The 21,001-nt window shown below is 39.2% G+C and overlaps 1 protein-coding gene across 3 annotated transcripts; it reads left to right on the top strand.

Moving 5' to 3' along the window:
• The first annotated feature begins 735 nt into the window (after positions 1 to 735).
• Positions 736 to 14,132, top strand: prkg1l (protein kinase cGMP-dependent 1, like). Of its 3 annotated transcripts, none has more exons than XM_088304896.1 (20): positions 736 to 817; positions 1,011 to 1,206; positions 1,285 to 1,396; positions 2,673 to 2,839; positions 3,891 to 4,004; positions 5,932 to 6,037; positions 6,599 to 6,662; positions 6,843 to 6,920; positions 7,044 to 7,135; positions 7,216 to 7,281; positions 7,371 to 7,448; positions 8,570 to 8,669; positions 8,745 to 8,884; positions 9,235 to 9,324; positions 9,404 to 9,545; positions 10,188 to 10,351; positions 11,714 to 11,836; positions 11,933 to 11,995; positions 13,062 to 13,128; positions 13,226 to 14,132. In XM_088304896.1, the coding sequence occupies exons 2-20, from the start codon at positions 1,017 to 1,019 to the stop codon at positions 13,310 to 13,312; spliced, it is 2,043 nt and encodes a 680-aa protein (XP_088161022.1). In that variant the 5' UTR covers positions 736 to 817; positions 1,011 to 1,016; the 3' UTR covers positions 13,313 to 14,132. The 3 variants fall into 3 exon arrangements, 2 of the variants coding, with proteins under 2 accessions (XP_088161022.1, XP_088161013.1); XM_088304887.1 differs by having other exon boundaries at positions 783 to 817; positions 1,014 to 1,206; XR_015845080.1 differs by lacking the exons at positions 13,062 to 13,128; positions 13,226 to 14,132 and having other exon boundaries at positions 783 to 817; positions 1,014 to 1,206; positions 10,188 to 10,347; positions 11,933 to 11,990.
• Positions 14,133 to 21,001: the final 6,869 nt, after the last annotated feature.

Here is a 21,001-nt window from a genome sequence, read left to right as displayed (position 1 = left end):
GAAATAAAATATTAACATGGATTTTTTGGGGGTACATGTTTAACTAGTGGTTAGCCCACATGTCAAACTGACCTTCTGGATTTGAATCTTTGCTCCACTCTTCCTATCTAATTTAGGTTCAATAAAGACTGAATTGTCCATTGGTGTGAGTGTGAATTGTTTGTCTGTGTTGGTTGTCAATTGGCTGGCGACCAGTCCAGGGTGTATCCGGCCTCTTGCCAAAAGTCTGCTGGAATTAGTGCTAGCTCACCCACCGCAACACTAATAAGGTCAAGCGATCTAGAATTAGGTGAATGAAACACCATTTGCCTCAATGATTGTCTGACTGAAAAGAAATGACCAATTAGCAATACAATAGAACGCTTTGCTGCAACAAAATCTGAAACAGTACTCTGCGCAGTCCTCTTAAAACAAGGCTACAAATCCCATACCTAATTGACAGTCGTAAATAAACATTTACCACCCATACCATTAATAAAGCATTGCAAACAAAACACTAAGCAGGCATGCATTTTCAGTCTTTTCATTTTACAATAACCATGAACCAATAAGATGAAGTATGATCCAGTAGTGATCAATTTAGTCATCATCACTAGTTTTAAGTAATTTCTCATGTTCATCTGACCCCGCTCCCCTCTCATCGCAGCTCAGCCTCCAGAGCTGGCTCTTTGGTCACGTGACTGGCTGCTGCCGTCTCCATCCAGACACTCCCCCCTACTCCCCCATCACCACACTGCCGGAGAGGAGGGAGCATCATCCTTCTCTTCACTTGCAGAGGACATCAGCGTGCACCTGTCGAATGGAGTGCCTGCACAGGGTAAGTAAGTTATCTATCTATCTATCTATCAGATTTTTTTTCCATGTTTGCTGACTTATTTACCATATAATGCATACAATTTGAATGCAAAACGTCCTCTTTTCGGTGACATTGAATGTACTCAAATGCAGTGATCTGGCCGCAACTTGTGGCTGCATGCAACACTTAGACGTGATGTGTGACACATTAAAAGTAGGTGATGGGGACGCTTCGAGACCTTCAATTCGCCCTGCAGCTAAAGATTGAGGAGCTCCGTCAGAGGGACACCTTGATAGATGAGCTGGAGCTGGAACTCGATACCAAGGATGAACTCATTCGGAGACTTCAAGAGGAATTGGATCGCCACAGAACCTCCGTGGTCCTGCCGGGACCCTCTGCAGCCAGTGCCGGTCAGCGTACACTGATCTGTTTTGGACTATTTGCCTCTTTTGTATCACCCAGATTGATGTTTTTTGTTTTCATTGCAGCCTGCTCTATTCATGCTGATGACCTGCAAGCTGCGAACAGGAAGACTGTCATTTCAGAGTCCTTTGCTCTGGACTCGCCGAATTGCTTCGCCCTGTGTGACAAAAACCAGGAGTAAGAAAACATTTGTCTAATTTAGCCGTAAAATGTAAAAAAAACAATTCCACCAACATTAACTGCGATGATTTTTCATGGTGATGTGGAGAATTAGATTATTGATTGTGCTTGCGAAGTGACCCTCCATGCTGCGGTTGTCATCCATGACACTAAATAATTGCAGGGGGTCACGCAACAAATTGAGAAATTCTTAGCAACTATCACAGATCCTTTATCTTTACTGCTCGCTTAAAATAACATTGATGACCAGAATTCCTTATTTTCTCAGTTTAACAATGTAATAGAAAGGTTGACATATGTTGCGGAAGAAGGTCCCTTCTCTCTAAAACAATCCCTATTCTTATACTGCCTTAGCCGCTCTTCTCAGCCTTGATGATCATTGGTGGTAACTGACACTCTTGTGCCACTTGACAACATAATCTTATCCAGCTGTGCAAACTAGTTAATTTACCTTCATAACCTTGAAAGGTCATATGTCGGTCCTTTCTTAAATCAAATACCTCCTCTATTGTTAACATAACCATGTTTTATTGAGCAGCCAGAACAGCAGGGGTGGGCGAATAAATAAATAAATAAATATTGAATATAGCTTTTTAAAATGTATCTTCAAAATAAGGACCCAGAAGAAAAAGGCCGAATTTAGTTAACATTAAATATATTTAACCTTAAATAAGAGGTTAAAACTGATGAGATAAATTAACTATTCAATTAAAAGAATTTTTTTTCTTTTTAAACATAATATGCTTAGTGGGCCTTGCTGTCGGTGAATGACAATTTTATTTTATTTTTTTACTTATTTAAATTGAGAAAACAATGAAATTGATGAAAGATGAAATTACAAACAATTACATTTGATTAAAGATGAAAATGAAACAAAAAACAACTATCAAAGGAAAAATACCATTAAAAATAAAACAAGTGTAAAACACCCTTTTGTGCTCCTCAAAAGCCCCAACAAAATAATGTTCTGCTTGAAATTACTTTAGTCGCTCACTCTGATGAACCCTCACACAGTTTCACATAATGTTTTGCACAAAGGTCTAGCAAACTCACCTTTCTCTTGAGCAAAAGGAAAAGAAAATTCTGAAGCATATTCTACTTTGAAGTTAAATACAACTGAACTGTACTTAACAAATGCAGAAGTGGGTGAGAGTTGATGGTGTAGCTTGGACCTTGAATGACAGAAAAAAAGTAATTGCACCCCTCATTCCTGAAAATGATTACCTGCATGATCATGCTTAAATTACACATCCACCCTCCGTGCTTCTTCCAGATGTCAGAGGTTGATTCAGGCCGCATTTTTGAAGAGTAACTTGTTGAGGAACCTTTGCGAAGATGAAACAAGAGCAGTAACGGCGTGCATGCAGCTCACGGCCGTCCATCACGGCTGCTGCGTGATCCAGGAGGGAACCAGCGGCTCCCAGGCTTATGTTGTACAAGGTAAATCATGCTCATCGTGCGGAAACGTTAATCACGTCGGAGGATCTGCGAGGTGCGTGAGTGTGGAAATTATTAGCAACCAGAGGAGACGGCGTTCTCACGACTCTTGATTTGGGATGTAACGGCTGTTCCCGTTTCATCTCTATCATGCTAATTGGACACAGATGATGTCTGTTTTGTTAACATTTTCACGCAGTACGTTTCTAAACCATTGCAAACTGCAACCACGATAATATTTATTGTCAAATTAACACCTCTTTAGTGGTTATCATATATGCCTCACAGATGAGAGGTTCTGGGTTTGAATCTCAGGTCTTTCTGTGTGGAGTATTTCATGACTGGGTGGAATCAATACTTCTGCTTCCGCAGACATTCCAAAAACATGACTTACACTGAAGGTTCATTGAATATTAATGAGGTGTGAATGTAAGTGTGAAATCAAAACTGGAAAAAAATCTGTTGAGTTCCATATTTATAATGATTAGAACAAAAATTGGCATGCTGAGTCCAAAATTGCAGTCTGTTTTTTTCTAGCACATCGTTTTTTTTCTGTACAGCTGACCGGATAAGCAAAATTCCACTGATTAGCTGTAGTAAGACATGCCATCATATTAAGATTGGTCTCATTTACAGCTACGTGGTGAAAATAGATTGTGAGGTGAGAGGTGTGTGCAGCTCCCAATAGGTCAGTATTATCAAAATCTGCAAACAGAAAGCTAGCATCGTAGGAATTAAGAGGCTTTGTGCTGTCATTTTTCTTCACCTTGTAACCATGGACATACTGTTGTATGTTCTATTTCATTTTATGCATTTCTTTTTGATTTTCAAAGCTTGGAACTATTCCATTTACACTCACACATCTATTTTATTGAAGAAAACAGTTTTCCAATGGCTCAAAAACTTGATGTGCTAGAGAAAGTGCAGTTTTGGATTCCGCACCCAAAAATATGTGAAACATAGCATTAATTAGTTGCTTGTGTTTGTTAAAAAAATGAATGGGAAGAGGACCTTACCCATGATCGCCGTCTTTACCGAGTGTGTGTCTTCACAGAGGGGAGGTTGGATGTGACGAAAGATGGACAGAAATTTCTCACAATCGAAGCAGGGGAAGTGTTCGGCGAGGTGGCATTGCTCTACAACTGTGCACAAATCTACTCTGTCACAGGTACCGGTACAGTATGTGTGTCTTGTTTGGATATTTTTCTTTAATATATATTCCGGGCTGCGACAACTAAGTCTATTTGTTGAGGCATTTCAATGTTTAGATTAGGTATGGATTCGATTTATTTCTGGGAAAGGGGATTATCACAGGCAGGGATATTGCGGCTAGAGGTCACAGACTGCTGAATTGTTTCTTCATATAGTGTATGTGCGGAATTTAAAACAGTCCACCCTTTCCCCGCAATGCCATATTCAGAAAAATTATGAAAATTGCAAAGGTGGTTACTGAATTTCACAATCTTGACAGGATTTTTGTTTTGGTAAATGATGGTCTAGCATGACAGAGGATTGCAGGAAACGTCAAAATCAATTCTGTGCATGTGACCTGCTTTCACAAGTAAATAGGCTGCGGATCATCTGAAATTGAAAAAGAATTTGGTTTGCCCTCTTTATCTTGCAACCAGACGCCATGACAACATTGCACAAACGTCCTTTGCAGCATGCCCTTCTCTAATAGCTTTTTTTTTTTTTATCAGCATCAAAATTATTTGTTTGCCATCTGTGATCTTGACAGATGGAACAAGATGTCACCTTTGGGAAGATCACATTAGCATAGCGCAATCCGGCATACCAACACAAAAGCTCTGTGACACATCCCGCCTTTAAATGTTATGTTCAAGATCTGATTTACACTGTCACAGAGGTATTAATTCAACGAAATGTTGACGACTGTGGTTGCAGTCGTGTCGAGTGGTGTGGTCATTAGCCTGTGATTCTATCTAATATTGTGGCTGACCAATGAGCGTAAATGTCACTGACAAAGTCTCCATGCTCAATCTTCTTTTTGATGTGTTTGTGTGCATAAATGATCATCCACATTAATTCTTTCTATTGTTCAAGTGAACTCTAAGTAAGTTTACTTCAATAAATCTCACAAGGGATGCAAACATTTCAACACAAAGAACTGAACTCTACAAACACATTAATACATTACATTAGAAGGACACTTGATCCAGCTGAACATTGGCATCTATATAATAGGTATGCATGTAAAAATTACATTAGCGCTAAAATTCACCCCGCTAGAAGATTCTGTAGTGATTTAAATGTTTTTTTTTTTGTGATGTGATTTTCGGCAAATTGCCACGCACTCCTTTTTGGAGCTTCATATTTTTTCCATCTCAGCTGTCGAAGTCACAGCAGTTAGGCAAGCATTGTAACATTGCTTGGTTTGTCAGTTCAGTTGTCTAAAACGGCGACCAATCGCCACCAGAATTCAAATGCAAATCCTACTCTTGTCCAGTTTTAACCTGTGAAAGTGCAAACGTGTTCTGTACAGAAATAGGCAGACAAAAGACTGACTTGGTTACGTAACTTCATACTTAATGTGTTAAGGCAGGTACTCCAGAGATGGTATTTCTACCAAAAGACAATTGTCCCATAGTATGTCGTCTTCGAAGAGCTTGTGATTATCAAGTTGGTTGAGCGCATTTGTACCGGTGCTTCCCAGAAACAGTATAAAGCAGAAAGCGAGGCAGAGCTGTCAGCTGTCAGGCTTTCATCTTCCAGGAAATTAAACTATCCGGCACAGCTTTCTTAATAATTCTGTTTCTAATGGCACGGTTAAGATATCGACCAGTGCCGTCTATCAGATGGTGTATGTAATTAGAAAGTTCAAACAGTGGACATCTGCTGTCCCCGCTCACAGGCACCTTCTGTGAGCCAGTGTGAGTATCATTATTAATTCAGACATCCAGTTCTGTTACAAAGAGATTTTAATTATAGTTTAGGAAATAGGATTTATGGTAGATGTCTTTTCTATTAATAATGTCTGCTCATGAATAATAAGTGTTCACATTTTTTGAGGCCCTCCTCACAAGATTCTGAAGGAAATCGACTGATGTGTCGTACTTCTCTCTTTTGTTCCTCAGCACAGTTGGACAGCAAGCTGTGGGTTATCGAGCGCAAGAGTTACCAAACTGTGCTCATGCAGAGTGGCCGTGACAGCCTCACACGGATGTCGGAGCTGCTGAGCAGGTGAATGTCAACAATGGATGGATCTTCCCCCACCCCTCCTTTTTTCAATCCCATTTTCCAACAGCTTTTTATGCGTACTCATTACACTTACTTTGTGCTCTTTACTTTGTCCAAATAAGCTTGTTACTAGTTTTCAACCTGTGTGGATAGTGACACACTGCCAATAAGACATAAATAGAAAGAGGTCAAGTAAATCTTGGTTGAGATTTAGATTGATGGAGGTGCGGTTAAAAAAGAGACATGGATGAACCAGGGCGTATAAACGACAAAGCTGTAACAGCAAAAAAAAAAAAAAAAAAAAGAACATACATACAGTTGGTATCATTAGCTAGTCTGGTACCTTTTGTCTAATGTGCATAAAATATAAATTAATTAGTTCATCATAATTACTGTCATGATGAAGAAATCAAAATAGGACTTTATCCATGTAAATCGGATGGATGGGAGAGGAGAGGACAGGACAGGATAGAGCAGGACAGAAAAGAAAGCAGGCTGAATTAATGTATGTGTTTCACTGTTGTGTTCTCCGGTAGCTAAGTGAATCCTGCCTTGTTTCTGCAGTGTTCCCTCTCTGCTGTCCTTGCCAAAGGATGCCATCATGAAGATGTGCGATCTCATGGAGGAGGTACATGTACCAAGAATGAGCAGCACACGGCTGTGACACTTTCAGCGCACACAACCTAGCATATCCATCATCATTTCTTTCTTTCCCTCCGTTCCTTCATTTCACTTTGGAAGCTGCCTCTCATCGCCGACCTTGTATGTTCAGTCTGATTGTTTTTCTCATCTTACTTTCTCTCCACAGGCTCTCTACAATCAAGGAGACTACATCATTCGACAAGGCACCTCAGGGGACACCTTTTATATCATTAACAAAGGCCAGGTAAAGTCAGGCGCAACGAGGGGCTAATGTCAGCACAGCTTTAGAAATGTCTCCAGAATAGTGACAATGGAATTTGTCACCTTTCTTCATTGCTTTTTGCCAGACTCTGTTTTCATTGTGCAGGTGAAAATCACAGAAAAGAAGCCAGGAGAAGAAGAGCAAGTCCTCTCCAAGCTTTCAGAGAGGCAGTGGTTTGGAGAAAAAGCTTTGTGGGGGTAAGATGGAACATCACTTCCGTTGTTATCACAAGCTTTTCATAGAATTTAATTGAATAAAATGTCCTCTCCTTATTCAGAGAGGACGTGCGTGCTGTGAATGTCATTGCGGCCAGCGATGTTGCGTGTCTGCTCATTGACCGAGAGTAAGATCCCATACCAAGGATGCATGCAGTTCAGAGAATATTTCATGAAGTGTCCAGTGATCACTTTTTTTTTTTTTTCTATTTTCCAGGACGTTCAAAGATATCATCGGAGGGATGGTGTTTGATAGCAGTCATGGGATGCAACACAACACAGGATGCAAAGACGAGTAAGAGCAATTTGTTAATTATTTGTTCTAGAGACCAAACTGTCAACGCCATAAAACTTTATTAACTGGGAATGCCAAAATTGAAATATTTAACATTTCTTCTTCGTTACACAAGGATAAGCAGACCTAAACCAGGCAGTATGAATCAGTATTCATCTATTAAAACAATAAAACAGTCCATTACTAACAAATGGGCTTACCAAGCATCTTGAATCTGAATATTAAGAAGCGTAAAATGAACTCAAGCACTAACGTAATATAACATGGCATGCATCACAACACTGAACCTTTTTGGATCTAGGAAGTCAGTAGCTCAACTTTCTTTATCCAGCCTTATATTTTTACATCACATTCAAATGGACTAATAATAAAAAGCCTCTGTTCCGAAAAGTTGGTCATTATTCAAGGGAAATGGGAATAAAACAGGAAATAAAATAGAAACTTCCCCCCCAAAAAAAACAATATGAAGCAACACTTCTGCTGAGTGGAGACAGACTATTCTAATGCTGAAACACTCGCTAGCGATGGATGAAAGTACTCAGACACCATCTGAGTTTGCTTCCTTCACGACAACATCCGCTCGATTATTTTTCTTCTCGTCCTACCACTGTTTCGCTTTCAGATTAAATGTTGCAGAAAGACACGCAATGTCTTAAGTCAAAAACAAAACAGGCATGAAGATGCTGGCTGAAACGAGGTCTACCGCGGTATGCTGGCAGCTGGCATATTTTTCATCATTTTGGTCAAACTCAAAATCATTAAAAATTGCTGATGCCTCAGTTACCCATCCATCCATTTTCGACACATCTTGTCCTCTTTTGGGTCATGCGGCCAAGCTACATCGTGTACTGGTTGCCAGTCACTCACAGGGAATCGATTAGATGAGCCAGTAATGGAATCGCGCAAGATCAGTTGGTTTGAACAGTTCTTGAAGTTTCCAATAACACTCCAAACAGTCGCTGGATTTCTTTTTCATTAATAGTCGCTAAATGTAGCAACAAAATCACTCAGCTGGCAAATATAACTTTTTGAATTTTTGTTGCCGTGGAACTATCAGGCGCCACTGCATTGTGTATGTTTCAAAGAGGCGGTCCAACTCAATTTGTTTCTTTTGTGAGCAGGTCAGAAGTCAAGGATTCCGCCTCCCTCGCATCCTCCACCTTAAGCGATTTCCAGATAATCAGCACTCTCGGCGCAGGGGAGTTTGGTCACACAGACCTGGTGAGATTCTTTCTCAGTCCCTGCTGCATTTTAGGTGTTCCTGTAATCTTATCCATCGATTGGTGCCTCTTTCAGGTGCAAATCAAGAGCAATGTCAAGGATCTTTTTGTCATGAGGGTCCTCGACAAGAAGGCGATTATCCACAACGGCCTGCGAGAGCACGTTCTGAGAGAGCGAAACATCCTAATGGATGCCGCATGTCCATTTCTAGTCCGGTAGCCACACTTCAGATGCTATCTGTTGAGGATTGTTTAGATTGCATGCCGTGTTTATTTCAGAGGAAGGTAAATCCAAAATCAGACCATACTTATTTACATCACCATGGACAGTACATTTCATCAGAATTTTGACACTAAATGCATTCTCCTGAATGTGACATCACATTATTATTATTATGGTAAAATTTTGGGATGGGTGAGTACAGATAGCACGTTGGCGTTGCATGAATGTCTGCGGTAGAATAGAAACTGCTACATGTTGTATTGCCTGCACAACTGCCTGAAGTGGGAGAGTGCGCTGTATAAAAGGAGCACCAATCTCAAAAGAATGTTCTTGTTAATTCAAGGTTGCACAAAACCTTTCGAGATGCTGAGTGCCTCTATATGTTGACCGAGGCTTGTCTCCATGGAGATCTTTACAGCTTGCTCAAAGACAAGTACGTACTTTCGAACTTCAGGTTATTAAGACCTTCAAATCTCTGAACAAAAGTGCCTAAGTGCGATTGTATTCCACAGAGGCAGTCTAGACGAGAGCAGCACCAAATTCTACACCGCCTGCGTGACGCAGGCCTTGACCTTTCTTCATGCTCAAAATGTCGTCTACAGAGATGTCAAGCCTGAAAATGTTGTTTTGGATGAGCGAGGATATGCCAAACTGGTAAAAGGATATCACTGATTTCACTTTTTTTCCAAGTAGTTCCGTTCAACGTGTGCAATGTAACCAGTATTTGATACCTGTAGGCACCGTGGTCTATCTCTGACCTACACTAACGCAGTTCCACAGCAATCCTCTACCAATGTGGTTCACTAGTTTGCAAATTCAGCCATTTTATTCCACACCGCAACACAGAGGCACTCTAAAACGGCCACGCCAGCACAAAGCCCTTGTCAACTTTGCTGACTCTTCATCTTTCCCCTTGTGGGGTGCGCAAAATCACGGCCGACGATGAGGCGTTCTAATGTGCCCACGCCATCTCGACGGTCCTGTCCACATCTTGGCTTCTCTGACTTCTTTTTGGCTAGTCTTTGTTACATACGCACACTAATGGCCCAAAAAGAGTGGCCATCCAAGTGGACAATCTGAAGGAAGTAGCATTTTGGGGGCGCAGGGACTGCACTTTTCTTCCCCATTGCTCACATTACGGCTCAGTCCACTCCCTATTTACCCCCAAGTCACAATGACAGTAAATATTTGGCTGGAAAAACAATTCTCGCAATGAATATAAAATAAACCAATGACATGAAAACTGCCTTGATTTGCATTCTTCTGAATGTGACTGTCCTTATTTGTCAACCTCAGGTTGGCTCCAGATGTTTGAAGAAGATTGAAGTGGGCAAGAAGACGTACACCTTCTGTGGCACTCCGGGTTACATGGCCCCTGAAGTTATCTTCAACAAAGGCCACAGTGTCGCTGCAGACTTCTGGTCTTTGGGTGTTTTTGTGTTTGAGCTCCTGACTGGTGGGTGAGTTTCGCACATTGTTCCATCTTACATTATTGAAACACTGGAACAAAACACTATCTATTCCCTGAAGCTGCTCGCCTTTGCTATTATCTTGGGTTTTGAAAAAGAAAAATCCCATATGAAAATCTGGGAATAGACACTGTCACCGAACTGTATAGGAGATACTAGTGGTCTTTGATTTATGAGGCAGTTCCTTTGGTGAATCATATTGACCTAAACAAAATTTGGATGTGGGTCATTCTAGAACCAGAAGACAATTTCAGCTTTCAAGAAAAACAGGTAGTAGCTTTGTCCACCTGGATGTTTAATGAGATTTTATTTGTCGTATCAGATTTTGCTGTGTTTGTGTACTTAAAAATATTGCGGAGTTAATCCCTTGTAATCAAATTAAACGCCAGCAATGTAAATATGTAACAGCATTTCAAATCAATGCCGATGTTCAAGTTTTTGCTCAAAAGTGCATGCAAGCTGTGTCAGATGCAATGCTAACTAGCATGAGGACATTTGGTATATAAAAAAGAAAAACGTTGATATTCATATTTTGTTCTGATAATGACTCACAGAGTTCTATTTGTTTGAGTGACACACTCCATTATAGTTGAAAATAATGGGGGGAAAAAGTAAACTAAATTAGAGGACTTACCTATTGTCTTCGCAATTAGTCCAATGTCATTTCTGTTCAGTCACTCTGCTCCCTTTTGAAACATACAGCTGCTGTGATAACACAAAATGTTTTAACAATTACAACAAAGACATATAGTATACAATACAACTTTATTGATATAGCGCATTTGACAACAGCTGGAGCTGTAACAAAGGGCTTTCCATGTGGTATCATTAATTAGCAGGAAATTAGGACACAAACACATACTGTAGGTACCAGAAGACCAGCAGAATGGCGACAGTCTCATGTTGAGTCAAAAGCTGAAGAATAAAAATGTCTTCAAATGAGTTTTAAAAGTGGACAAAGAGGGGACTTGCCTAACATTCAATGGGAGGTCATTCCATAAGGAGATGGAGCGACAACAGAAAAGGCGCAATCCACCTGAAGCTGTGCTTAGTCCTCTGTTCCTTCGGCAGTATTTGGTACACAGACCTGAAAAAAAAAATCACACTAAAAATGATTTAGAACAAATGTTATCTATTGTGTGTGATTTTTAAGTTGGTTATCAAAAGAGACTGACAAGAGATTAAAAAAAAAACTACTTTAGGGAGTGCTCAAGACATTTATTTTACAAAAGTGCTATTTTACACAACTCACAATGAGAGATCATTGTTGATCAAATTCTGATTTGTGAAACTTCAGGGTTGTTCCACTTTAGAATTTCAATTGTGCAGGTGATAGATTGCTTTTGTCTCCAGGCTTCCGTTCAGCGGCATTGACCCGATGAGGCTCCTCAGCGAGACCGTGCGCGGCATTGATAACGTTGACTTCCCTAAAGCAATCAGCAAGAGTGCCTCCAGTCTTATAAAGAAGCTGTGCAGGTGTTGAAAGCATACGCAGATGCAGCGTTACATCTTGACCGACACAATCATGCTGTTGTACTTATTTTTATGTCCTCTTTCTGCTCCGTTGCCAAGGCACAATCCCTCGGAGAGACTAGGCAGCCGTAGAAACGGGGCCAAGGACATTCAGAAGCACAAGTAAGACTGCAGGTTATATTGCGCCATACGCAAGCTTGAGACTCTAAATACAGTGCTGCCTTGAGATGTGATTTTCATTCATTCCCTGACAATGCTTGTAAGTCAAAACACTTATCTCAAATCTTTTCCTGTTGATTAATCCATTTTAGCATACCCTCCAAAATATCAAATACATTTGTTGTATTGTGTAAATGAGAAAAAAAAACAATACATTGTAGTTTTTAAACTCATACAATCAAAACATAATCTAATCGAATTAAAAAGAATTCCCCAATTTTGACCACCTGGGGACAGTATAAGACAGATATACTGCTCATTGAGACACCTCAACTCTTCTCTTTGCTCATTACTCTAGCATTAACATTTGTTGTTCTATGCAGACTCACAAGTTTAGTTATTAAAAAACAAATGATCAGTTGAACAATGGCTGGTTTCTCGAAAAACAAGCCACTCGTATTAAGGCACTACTGTATTACATTTTGTTTGAGTTAATTCTAAATTAATAATAAAAAATAAAAATAGATGAAATGTAAAATACACAAAGGAAATCATTTCCAAGCATTCACATTGACAGTTTTATGTCAATTTGTGGCATCAGTGAATTAAAAATAGAATGCTTTTGCCCTATAAAAGGAGGTAAATTACCGAAAATAAATTAAATCCTCAATTTGCCTTAATTCTTGTCATTTTTATAAAGATTTATTGTATTTTTTTAGTTAAAATGATACCATTGGGCAATATCTGGGCTTGCACATTCCTATTTTTTATGTATGTATTTTTATATTTGACGGAAATGTTCTAATTAAAAAATTTATAAGAAGAATCTACTCACTCGTTACTGAGTACTTGAGTTTTTTTTTTTTTGCTGTTTATTCTAGTAATTATTTGGAGGCACATTTTACTTTTACTTGAGTCACATTTTTGTAAATAATCTTACTTGTGTACAATTTTTGTCAACTCACCCATCTCTGTAAATGACTTATATCTGTTGAATTGCGTACTACTAAACATTAGTGATGTACGCTATTGATTACAAAATGGAAAACCGTGTCCTGTCTTTCATCAGATGGTTTGAAGGATTCAACTGGGATGGACTAAGTCGAGGACTGTTAAGTCCCTCACTCAGCCCCAAAGTAAGGAATCTTTTTTTTTTTGAAAATGTTTTAATGTTTTTGGGGTGAACATGCTTTGAATAATTTGTCCTTCTTTGTCCATTACTTTGTCTTTAAGGTTAAACACATTTGGAACAGCAGTGGTATATGTTCTCATTATAGTGGAGAAGCAGCCGAGCTGTGCACAACATGGCAGGACTTCTGATGGCAAAATCTATTTATTTATTTATTTATTTCAGGTGTAATGGTCTAGGACAATTCGCTCACTGCCAGGAAAAATATATTTTATATTATCAGCAGATTTTGTCTCCAATGAGCACTTTTTATTCTTTTGTTAAATGCACACACACAAACGCGCACGCGCACACACACTCACATTTGTGCCTCAGTGATGTCACCGCAGTTAGACGCAATAAACAGCTACAGCTCACAGGGCATTTGGCAAAATCCTGCGGCGAAGCAAATATGTAAGAATGCAGGGACAGGGAGTTTTTTAATTTGGATTTCAAGATTAATAAAAAACACTACAAGTCTGAATCAATTGGAGAAACAATGGTTACATATTAAAATAATTCAAATCATTGGACATCTAACATATTTGGGGATTTTAAACGTTTATTTCAAGCTCAAATCATGGAGTTGAGAGAGAAACATCACAATTATACGTTTTTGAAAGGTGTTAATTCTGTAGTCATGCTCAAAAGTGAATAACGTCAAATGTATAGTCAATCTCCTGCTGATGCACTCAGAAACCACTTCAAGATTAAACTATTCATCAAATAATGCTAAAATCACGGATGGACTTGGGGTCTATGCCGCTTACTATGCTCATGTCACGATCAGTGATTCTTTAAAGTGGGTTGTGATACGTGGGCTCTCTGTTGTGATGTAGAGAAAAAAAAATAAGTATAATTTAAGTGCTTTATTCTCAAAACGTTGCATTTCATTTTTGAGAACTGAACTGACTGAGAAATGTATTTAGGTGCAATTGTTATTCAACTTATGTGCAGTGCATTGTTGATGAATTATTTGAATACAGTTTTTTATTTCTTATATTTAAATGCTATTATATCCAAACTGTGTATAATGTTACGGTGGCTTTCAATATTAAATACTTTTTAAGAATCAAACCTCTCTTTTTTTAATTCAAATGGATGGCTGGACCTAAACACTTCAGTTTCTTTACATTTTAACAAAGACTAGTCGCCCATGAAAATGTAATACATTTCCATTGCATAAGCCTTTATCATTAAACCTAGAGGAGTTTAAAAAAAATCATAAGAGCTTCACGAAGCTTCATTTCCCGATTTCTACCTGTTGGCACGGTATTTGTTGGTGTATAATTATATTTTTTGTAACGATAACACTGGTCAACAATTTTTGAAATCAGAGATACGAGCAAACTTTTCTAGATTATTTCTTTTGTGCATTGATTCCAAATCTGCCCTCGTTTTTTCTTTAGCAATTCAGATGTTAATAATAAGGTATGTAATATAGTATACTAATATTTATGAATTAAGGGTTAGGTTCAGCAACAGGTGGATTTTCTTTCTGAAACATGTCATGTAGCTATAAATTAGAACGCATAGTGAAAAGCAGCATTAAATATAAAAACAAATGAAAAAAAGTAGACATTTTGAAATCAGAATACAACAAAAGCCAACGCTGATTTAAATGTGCTGTTGACCACTGTAAAAGGATCTGATGATCTCTAAAACGAAGATATCAGTTATTAAAGAAATACGTAACTTGTACTCATTAAATTATTTTATTTTCAAAAGGCCTTTCCTTCACTGCGAGTTAAGTTAACTTTTATTTTGAAAGTTTCCACAGGAAACAGTTGTTGACCAGCGCCAACTTTAGGTGAGGAGTTTCCGATGGATGAACTGTGAAGTCGTTTTGGAGCGCGAAGCCATCAAGCGCGGAGCTCGAGAAAAACAGGTGACTTTTGTCCTTTTCTCGTTGGTATATTGTCGTTTTCTTCTACTGATCTTGACCTAATTATACTTAATTTCTTTGCTAATGTTCAGTAAAGTTAGGGCTTTGTGCCCTTCGTCGCCTGCTGAGGCTGGAAAGTCACACTGGAAGATGAACAAACTTTCCTTTTGCGTTTACAAGTTTGTTTGTTTTTTAAACCATTACTTAGCAATTGTTCGGTTGGTTTATCGAATACTCCCCATTTGACCGTTAAACTTTCTGCCACGTACTTCCACTGGGCATTTCATTAGGTACACCTGCACGAGTCAGTGGGAATTCCAAATAGTCTGCCATTTTGATGCTAGCAGACAGGAAGAATTAATGAATTTGTCAATTACTGTGAATAGGATTTTTTGTAGAACACCCAGAGGTGTTTTCAATAGGTATCACTTTTTTTTTTTACAGACCAATACCAGTACACTCAACTCAGTGTCTTCACCCATATCACTAGTACTTCCATCCATCCATCCGTACTTTTGAATCAAAATATGCATCAAAAGTTTGGATCCATACATTTTCAATTAAACCAATGACAATCTTAAAGTCGTTAAGTTTATTTCTGAACAAAGGCACAACAGTCACTCTGCAATAATTAAAGTCCCAAATAAAATAAATGTTATATTCCTTTGTAATAAGCTAATAAAAGTGCAAATACAATTATGAACAATATACAAACAAAACTAACAACTCCCTCTGTTTTTGTATTTGTTCGAAATAAACTTAAGTCAAATACAGGTTCTACTGTTAATTGTTTAGGCATGAATATATGAAGTAGGAAAACGGGGCTCGGCGATATGACTTAAAAATTAGCATGATTTAAGTACTTTATATCAGCCCATATTAATAAATATATATAAAAAAATCTTATTCAAAACATGAAAAATATTCAGATCCAGAGGGGAAAAAAAGATGTAATGCATTATAATATACCTTATAAACATACATAAACCTATAGAAATTAAATCTTAAGGGGCATATGAGGGGATCAACATGGAGGGAATTCAAAAGAGACAAGCCATGCAGAAATTAAGTTAACAAACATGTGAATATGGTATAACCATATTAATAATGTACTCTAAAACCTATACTTAAAGAAATTGCATCTTAATAGACATGATATGATTGACATGGATACTCACATTCTGTCAGCCATGCATTGCATTGGTACATTAGCAAGTACTTGAAATAAGGCTTGTATCGGACCGATACTGACACCTGGTACTCGGCTAACCCCTGTAATAAATGATCCAAAGTGCAAATAAAACTATAAACAGTATAAACAAGTTTTACCATTTATTTAAATTAAAGAAAAATAATACAGGTTGTAATGTAAAAGGGGAGGTCAACTCAATGTTCTACATGGCACTAGTCTATAAACCCCATTCTAATATTGCGTTTGTGGAATATGAAATATGCAGCCCAATTCACCCAATTGTGTCATGGGCCGGCCATTTTGCCACTTGCTGTCGACTGAAAATGACATCATAATGTCTAAGGACTCAGGGAATGACTGTCATGGCTCACCTGCTTTTTTAAATGTTTTTTTTGCCTTTGGTCATTTCACATTCGCTAAGCTTGCTTTACATAAAGCTCAAAAGACAATAATTACTGTAACATTTCGATAATCAATAACTAAAAAAAGCTCCCTTTCCATTTAGCATACTTGAGTTGCTGAGGGATTATAAATGTCTATAATAGGTATAGTGAAATTGCACTCTCTAACTAACCTTTTCCCAAAAGCGCTGTGATTTATGAATTCTGGTGTCCCTTAGGGCCGGCCCTCAGGCCTTTTGCTATTTTCTCTTAATACTTAATTCATCAACCATGATTTATCTTTCTGTGACTTGTTGCATCACTCTCCCTCTTCTCAAGACAATTGATATTTGAACGTACACGAAATCGACCATAACAGTCTTGACAACCTACCTTGGGGTTAATCTTTGACAACCAACTCCTGTTACGTGTTACCCCCGCCCCCTCGCACAACTTTTAATGAACATTGCTAGTTTCCGAACCCTGGCACAGATCAAGAAGTAAAAATAACTAAAGCTCATAGTGGAGTGTCTTTCCTGCATGCAGGATTTTTTTTCTGCTTCACCGGTCAATCTGTCCCCCCCCCTTCCCTTCCTATGGAGACAAACTTGACCGAATGTGTCTGTTTTTTCACGCTTCATTTGGGATTGGCAGTTAGAAAACAGAGTGTTCTATTCTTTCTCTTGTTTTCTCTGTTCCTCCGCTGCCCAGCCAGCTTCACTTGTCCACTGGAACCGGCGACCTCATCTCGCCTCGGCCACAATATGCTGCCGGTGCACGGAGAGCAGAGTTCATTTCTCCAACTGGTCCTTTGGTTGCTGCCGCTCTTGCCCATTAAAAGCCTCCCCCCTCCCGGTGTCGCCTCCTGTAGTTTTCTGGGTCAGGGGGAGGAATTCCCGAGGATTGCTCTCATTGTCAGTCAGCTCCTATGCAGCTTCAGTATTCACGTCAGGCAGACATTTATTGCCTTTGCTTCTTATAGTGAAAGGAGTCCTCGTCACAAAAACTTGCTGAGTGTACAGGCAATGTTCTAAGAAAAAGTTGACCATGTATCAAATTAAAAAGACTTGCAAATCAGATTTTGAATGTGATAGCTGTGCTGGTATCATGAGTGTATGTGCACAGACCTGCAGGTTGCCTCAGGCTCTTACATGCCTGCCTGGGAAGCTGCATTCTTTGGCTTTTATTGTGTCACTCGAGCAGGATGTCATTGGTGCGTTTTGTCGACGCTTGTGTCATTTACAAGGTGGCTGCACGCACTGGATTTCCAGAAGGTCCCAGATGAAAGGTAGCACTACATAATTAGAAGAAGGAAGCCGTATAAGTTTAGGGTTATTTGATAAAGGCGAAGGAGCGTTTGCTGTGTTTGTGGAGCTTAGTGTTCCTGGGCTTGTCTTATTTTGTGTGGGTTCAAGTTTGTGGCTTGTTCTACTAATATTGCATGCATTATTTGTAATTACACCTGAGGGATTTATGAATGTTTTGTTTCTGAATAATTGTGCATTGGCACAGTCTAACAAGATAATTATTTACCCATATGTCTATTATTGTGGTTTTTGCTCATAGTGGTGTCAAACTGCAAAGCTTTATAGACAGGTCAGGTGCTTCTATTATTTTGGTGACCTTATTAGAAAAGTGCAATGGGCACTTGCTGACCTTCAACATCTGACAAAGTAAAAGGCAAAACACACGACTGCATGTTAATACTCTGATGCTGACTCTATTTAAAGGGACACTGCATTGACATCAACAAAAGACTGTCGTGATTTAAGTTTTTTTTGGGAGATGAGATATACCAAAAATTGGAGCTCGGCTAGTTATTTTTTTCCGGTTTCAGCATCTACATCACAGCAGGGAGGCAAGTGATGTAATATTGCTCAAATTGTCAGTTTTATTGTCTAAAATGGTGACCGATCACCAAAATTCAAATGCACATTACAACTCTCATCAATTTGAACCTGTGAAAGTATAAGAGCGCTCTTCATAATAGTTTGGAATTATTATATCAAACTGGAGCTCATGTGATCACCTCCACAAAATCAAAACTACCGTGTCGATCGATTCTCCACTTACGCAGGCTGAAGCGAACAAGAGCAAGAATGCGCACACAAACCCCGACTGGTTATATTTCGGACATTTAGCTAAGCTAAAGTTGTGTCAACTCTCAGGAGGCAGATGGCGACTGACAGCGCAGCAGGTGGGCATAGATCTTTACCTCCCCGCCCCCCGGCTAACAGTAGGATAATGGCACGGCTAATAACAATTAGCTATAGGCCGTTAAAACAAAAGGCATTAGCACAAGAAAAATTAGCGCCTTACTGTCCATCTTGCCTCTTCATGTCGCGGGGTTGCCTCCCAAGCAGTCGCGTGCGTTGTCCGACACCGATTGCAGCCTCCAGCTTCGTCGTGAGAGCAAGTCGGCGTTGATTTCCGATAAAGACCTTTTCTTGAACGGAGCGCATCGTGGAGCGGCATGTCGTTTTGGCCGCAGCCGCGCGTCATGTTTAAAAATGCAGTGTGTGCTCCTCCCCAATAATCATCTATGTACTTCTGCTTCCTTCCACAGTTCCTCAGTCGCCTATAAATCAGCCACGGAGAGGTTAATCATTTTGATATGTTGAAGTGGTCATTGGTAGGGAAGTCCACATGAATTTTGGTGTCCATTGATCACCGTTTCTGGACGTCATAAGCAATGAAAGTACGATGATTTCCAATGGGCAATTTGTCCCTTTAATAACTCCAACAAAACATGTAGAGAGTGTAGGGGCGTGGCCATATTCCTCATTAAAAGTAGGCACGTATTTCCTTTTAGAATTTTGAAGGCAGAATCTATGATACCATTTTTGTATTTTATTTCATTAGATTCTCTTTCGTGATGAAAACCATGCTGTTTAAATAATCAATGTAACTGTGTACATGTAAACCCTCGTTTTGGTCATGTTTTGTTCAATTCATATGTAAGTTACAGAAATAGCTCTAGCAGGGATCATTACTCGGCCTATAAAGCCATGTTGCTGGTGAACTCTTTCCTTCACTATATTTTTTCCACAGGTCTTTTGTCTCATGTTATATACAGAGATCTGCAAGTTGTGAGACAATGGTGCCTGTCTTGGGCTTGACAATTGTCTTTTTTATGAATAGGAGTGAGAAGAGAGAGGAGAACAGTGGTGAGATAGGGCGATGAGGGAGTGGATGCTTCAGGGAGTTGTCGTAACTGAAGTTGTTTTTGTTTTGTTATTTTGTGTTTCCATCTTCTACATACAAATGCCAAAATAAATCTCATCGCTCTACAGTGGTTCAGGGGCTTTCTGTTCTGTAAGGCTTGTTGGACCACTGCTCCAAATATCCACTTAAAATGGCCGCTTCAGAGCTACGTGGGTGACTTTTTGTTCGTTTTCAGGCATGCATATTTGAAACTCTCTTAACGTCAGACAAATTTCTTGTTAACGAGTGATGCTGCTGTCAATTGACATTTTTTCACTCATTGGGTGAGGAAAAAAAGGCTTTGATGTGTTTCTTAGTTGTGGACCGTATCTGTCTCTACGTGATTAATTTTTCCATCAAAAACCCTTTCACTTGTCTTGTTTTCAATTTATAGTTTGAGGTGTCACAAACGTGTCGAAGTCACTATTATGCCGTGCATGTTTCTTTTCACAAAATGCTGGTTTTTTCTCCTTTTTGGTTAGAATTTTTTTAAATTTATTTATCTTTTTTTTGTGAAACTACTAACCAGTAAAGAATGGAAACTTTCTGACAGAAGAGAGTTGAGTCTTCCTTTTGGTTGATTCAGTGCTTTTATATTTTCACAGAACAAATAATTTGGTGGGCCTTAAAAAATGAGTCAAATTGTTTGAAAAAGGCTGGCAATATGGGGAACTCTTCTGGCAGTGAAAAAGTTCAACCTGCAGATATCCTGTAAATTGTAACTTTGTGCCTGGCATGTAAATGGATGGCTATGGCGGACTGTGAATACTGCCAAGCTGAGTGTGGGCACCACTTTGCCCACAGAGGCAAATAGTTATAAAGCTCTCTCTCTCCTACTGAGTAAAAGAGAAAGAAAGTGGGTGAAAGGTTGTCGAAAGGGATGTCAGTGTGTGCTCATTTATCAGGGAACGGTGGTGGGAGATCCGATTTTGGAGCAAGTAGTCTCAATTAAAATGTTTTTCGCTCCCTCGCTGTTTTACTCTTTATTCAGTTAGGATATGAACAATATAAAGTGATATGGAGAAAAGGGGGTGGGCATGGAGGAGGGGTCGTGTCCCGGTCCTCCCCCTCACCCTATCTCGCTACCAAATGCTCATGATGAATAGAGAAGGGTTACGACACCGCTGAGGGGAGGTGGGGATCTGGGGGTGACTGGTTTCATTATTACATCCTAGTATTG

This window comes from Idiotropiscis lumnitzeri, chromosome 1 (assembly GCF_059441095.1).
Source record: "Idiotropiscis lumnitzeri isolate Australia: NSW breed Sydney's pygmy pipehorse chromosome 1, RoL_Ilum_1.0, whole genome shotgun sequence".
In the NCBI taxonomy this organism is placed as follows: domain Eukaryota; kingdom Metazoa; phylum Chordata; class Actinopteri; order Syngnathiformes; family Syngnathidae; genus Idiotropiscis; species Idiotropiscis lumnitzeri.
The sequence above is the reverse complement of the archived record's forward strand: the minus strand, read 5'-3'. Positions and strand labels throughout refer to the sequence as shown.